The sequence below is a fragment of the Cotesia glomerata genome, unplaced genomic scaffold (genome assembly GCF_020080835.1).
Source record: "Cotesia glomerata isolate CgM1 unplaced genomic scaffold, MPM_Cglom_v2.3 scaffold_422, whole genome shotgun sequence".
Lineage (NCBI taxonomy): Eukaryota > Metazoa > Arthropoda > Insecta > Hymenoptera > Braconidae > Cotesia > Cotesia glomerata.
This window is the reverse complement of record NW_025404042.1, coordinates 523-4742: the sequence shown is the minus strand read 5'-3', so window position 1 is coordinate 4742 and position 4220 is coordinate 523. Positions and strand designations below refer to the sequence as shown.

Genomic DNA, 4220 nt, shown 5'->3' with positions numbered 1-4220 from the left:
CTTAAATATAATACAGTATTACAAACAAATTTAAGAGCAAGTATAACATTTATCAGCCAAGTAACTAATTGATAAACAAAAACATGTTACTCGAGTCAGCTGTCAAGTGAAACTAATAAAACCACTGTGGTAACAGTAATTCATACTATACATTCTGTTATACCGACTGCAAAACAAGGTGTTTACAAATGATCCTAGTTTCTTAGTCCACATTAAAAATAAATTCAAATTAAAAAACTCTTATACAAACAGCTATTTAAATAATTAATAACTTAATTCTCACTATCTAAATAAACATTTAACCGACTCAATAATGTCACAGTAAGAAGAACTCAAACTCAGAGTGTCAGACCTGTAATTTACGCAATCAAACACTTTAATGAAAAACATTTCACTGACGTTACGTTTAAAATAATGGGTTTCATAATCCAAAATTTCTGTAGCGTCAAACTGGAAATTATGTTCCCTGTCAAAGTGATGATCTGCTAAAGCTGTCCTGTTCGGTTTCAACAAACTTTCCGGTCTGCAGTCCACAGAATGTTGATACAATCTCTTCTTTAATTTCTGTTTCGTTTGCCCAATGTAAACCTTTCCACATGTGCAAGGTATCTTATACACCACAAAGGATCTATCCATCTTATCAACTGGATCTTTTAACCTGCTGTACAAATCTTTAACCTTAAAGACATTGTAAAATACCAATTTGCAATTGGTCGGTCTAAATAGAGAACCAATTCTCGGTGATAAACCCTTTATAAATGGAAACCTGCAGAACGACCACCCTCTAAGACCAGCATTGTTTCTCAAGTTATTCTTGACTCTGTCAACAGTAACTTTTTGACACTTATCCACAACTGAGCGTGGATAGTTGTTATTCAGCAATAGGTGTCTAACTTTGTTTATACTTATAGAAACCATACTCTCATGACTTAGGCGTATAGCTCTATTGAAAAAACCTTGTGCTACACCTAACTTCTGGCTTAAAGGATGATTAGATTTAAAATTCAGCACTCTCTCAGAACTATAAGGTTTTTGATACCAAGAAGTTTTGAGTTCACCTGAATCTGTTCTGCATACCAGGACATCCAAAAAAGGAAGTTTTCCATCAACTTCATTCTCAACTGTGAACTGAATGTCAGCATCAACTGAATTGAAAACTTGTAAGACGGTAACCACCTTATTCTTTGGAACCACTAAGAAAAGATCATCAACATACGCTGCTAAAACTGGAATCTCAAAGTCCAAATTCTCCAATGCTTTCGATATTACAAAATCCACTGCAGTGATGGCTATTGACGGACTTGCCGGGCTGCCCATCCCACATCCTTCTTTTTGTAGGTAAAAATTCTTTTGAAACAAAGATATGAAGGAAGATATGAAGGAGTTTGTGGATTTGGATCGTGATCTATTTATTGATCTGGTGAACTTTTGTTTTGATTCCGGATATTTTAACGATGAAGTGTTTCAGAAAATTATTGTTATTACATAAATGTTAACCTCAAATGTAAGAATTTATTTTTTCAAATTGTATTCTGTCATTTGTTTTACATGTTTTTATATTATTGTTTTTCTCTGTACACAGCTTGCCTGAAGAAGTTGTAAATAACAACGAAACGTTGCAACATTTGAAAACGTAACATTTGTTTTTACCCTTGGTCCACGTTCCTGATAATTTTAAAAATCTTTTTTATGACGTTCAAAAGATTCTCTTATTTTAAAATGATTTAAGCATCGCTCACAAAAGAAATGTTTCTTTTCTGATTTTGTTACACTACTTCTTATTAAAGCTGATAAATTTTTAATTAATGCAAAATGATAAATCGGTTTATAATCGTCATAATCATCGCTTTTCATATTCAAATTTATATTACTTTGTATCATTAAAAGATGAATAGTTTTTATATCAGAATTTATAGACTTACTTAAATAGACTGGAATTATTACACATTCATCAGATTTCTTATCAGATTTCTCATTAGAAAAATCTGATCCTAAACCGTATACATTAATAGATAAATTGTTCATTTTTTCAAATTTCGCAATATCTTTAATTTGAATTGGAAAATTAATTCCATCGTATTTAAGTACCTCACTAAAATGTGGATAAGAAGTAGTCCTTTTGCTGTGACCCGTCCTTGGAGGGTGAATAGCAGCTACAACACACCACAGGAAGCAGTATTCATCAAAATTTTCAATGTTCAAAACTGCATGTCGGTTGATTATCTTCTGGGGCATCCTCACATAAGTTGAGATTCCAGCATGAAGAGGTTGATATTTTGAGATTGTTATTACTAAATTTGAGATTTCTGATAAACGCCATCCGGATTTTTCTTGACAGAATTCTTCAATTTTTCTTATCAAGGCATTGGATACGTGATTTCTATACCAGTCAGCAATATCTGTAGATGCCAATATTTCACGATTTTGTGTTACGAACATTTCTATTTCTTTCTCGGTTGGTGGTAGGAATCTCAAATTTACCAAAAATTCAACATTAACTTTTAAACTGTTAATTTTATTTAACATTTCTTGAACTTTTGCACAAAACAAGATTCTCAGAAAAAGTCAAAAATTCTCCGATATTTTTATGAGTACGGTTAATAACTGAGCCAGTCTTAATATTGTTTGAAAAGGCATTTCCAAGAGTCTTGCCATTTAATAGAATTATTTTGTTGACTTAAATCATCACCTGCACTTTGGCCACTCAATAGTAAAAACTGTTCACTATACTCTCAATGCAGATGTGGGTAATCTGTGTTTTTAACACTACGTTTCACATACACACTGGTCTGCGGATCTGATAAGTAGGGCCGAGAATTTAGTTTTTTTAAAAGAGAGAGACAGAAGATAGGTGTAGCCAAGCGTTCTGATTGGTCATAATAAATTAATTGTTTTTTGTTTTTCGCAATCAAGTGAAGACAGCAGCTTGAAGAAAAAATAAAAATTAGATTGCTAATCCAACATGAAAATATGAAAAATATGTCAAAAAAAAAAAAAGGTTGGTTTTCAGATGTAAAGGTGCTTGTAAACAAATACAAGTCTGTACTGCTCAGAGAAATAAAGAAGAGAATTTGAAGCACAGTGTTGTGACTAAAATGTTTAATGAAATTAATTTAAAGAGAACAGTAAACAAGCTGAAGATTTCCCTCAAGATCGCGTAAAAGAATTGGTCCCGGCCTCACTGGTAATTTTGCTGGGGATCGCACCTCGACGGTCTTTTGAAGGGTTCAAGGAGGTCTCAAGCTAGAACTCTTGCCGATGGTCTTGCTGGAAATCACGCTGACGGTCTTTTTAGAGGTCTCGCTGACGGTCTCGCTAAAGATCTTGCTGGAGATCGAGCTGATGGTATTGCTAGGAGTTTCGCTGGTAATTTTTGATGGCGATCACGGTGATGTGTATCGCTGGAGAATCACGCTGACGGTCTCAAGCTGGAGATTACTGACGGTCTTTCTAAAGATCACGCTGACGGTTAACTTTCTGGAGATCACCACTGACGGTGCTTTCTGGAGATCACACTGACGGTCTTTCTGGAGGTCTTCGCTGGAGATCACGCCAACGGTCTTTCTAAAGGATGCTCGCTAAAAACTCTTGCTGATGAAGTCTCGCTGGAGATCACGCTGACGATATCTTTCTGGAGGTCACGCTGGCAGGTGATTACGCTGACATTGATCTTCTGAAGATCACGCTGCCGGTCACGCTGATAATTTTGTTAGCGATCACTTGGGCGATGGTATCGCTGGGGATCACGCTGACAATCTTTCCGGAGGTCTCGCTGGAGATCACAGCTGACGGTTTTTCTGAAGGTCTCGCTGGTGGCCACGCTGACGGTTTTTGGGAGTCTCACTGGAGATCACGCTCACGATCTCGCTGGAGATCCCACGCTAACTGACCTATTTCTAGAGTGTCTCGCTGGTGATCACGCTGACTGTCTTTCTGCAAGTCTCGTTGGAGATAACGCTGACGATCTTGCTGGAGATCCCACGCTGACCCGATCTTTCTGGAGTGTCTCGCTGGTGATCACGCTGACGGTCTTTCTGGAGGTCTTCGCTGGAAATCACCAGCGAAGATCTCCATAAAGATCGTCAGCGTGATCTCCAGAAAAGACCGTCAGTGTGGATCTTAGAAAGACCGTCGGTGTAATCTCCAGCGAGATCGTCAGCATGATCTCCAGCGAGACAGCCTTCAGCATGATCTCCAGCGAGACCGGCAGCAATACCATT

At 37.0% G+C, this 4220-nt stretch overlaps 1 protein-coding gene across 1 annotated transcript; it reads right to left on the bottom strand.

The window, feature by feature from the left end:
- Positions 1–282: 282 nt before the first annotated feature.
- On the bottom strand, positions 283–1317 carry LOC123274558. The gene has a single exon (XM_044742232.1). It carries the CDS (start codon positions 1315–1317, stop codon positions 283–285), a length of 1035 nt encoding a protein of 344 aa, XP_044598167.1.
- Between the last annotated feature and the right edge of the window lie 2903 nt (positions 1318–4220).

What these genes read in the sequence shown, in the direction of transcription:
- LOC123274558 (XM_044742232.1), bottom strand. Translation starts at nt 1,317, where the DNA reads ATGGGCAGCCCGGCAAGTCCGTCAATAGCCATCACTGCAGTGGATTTT.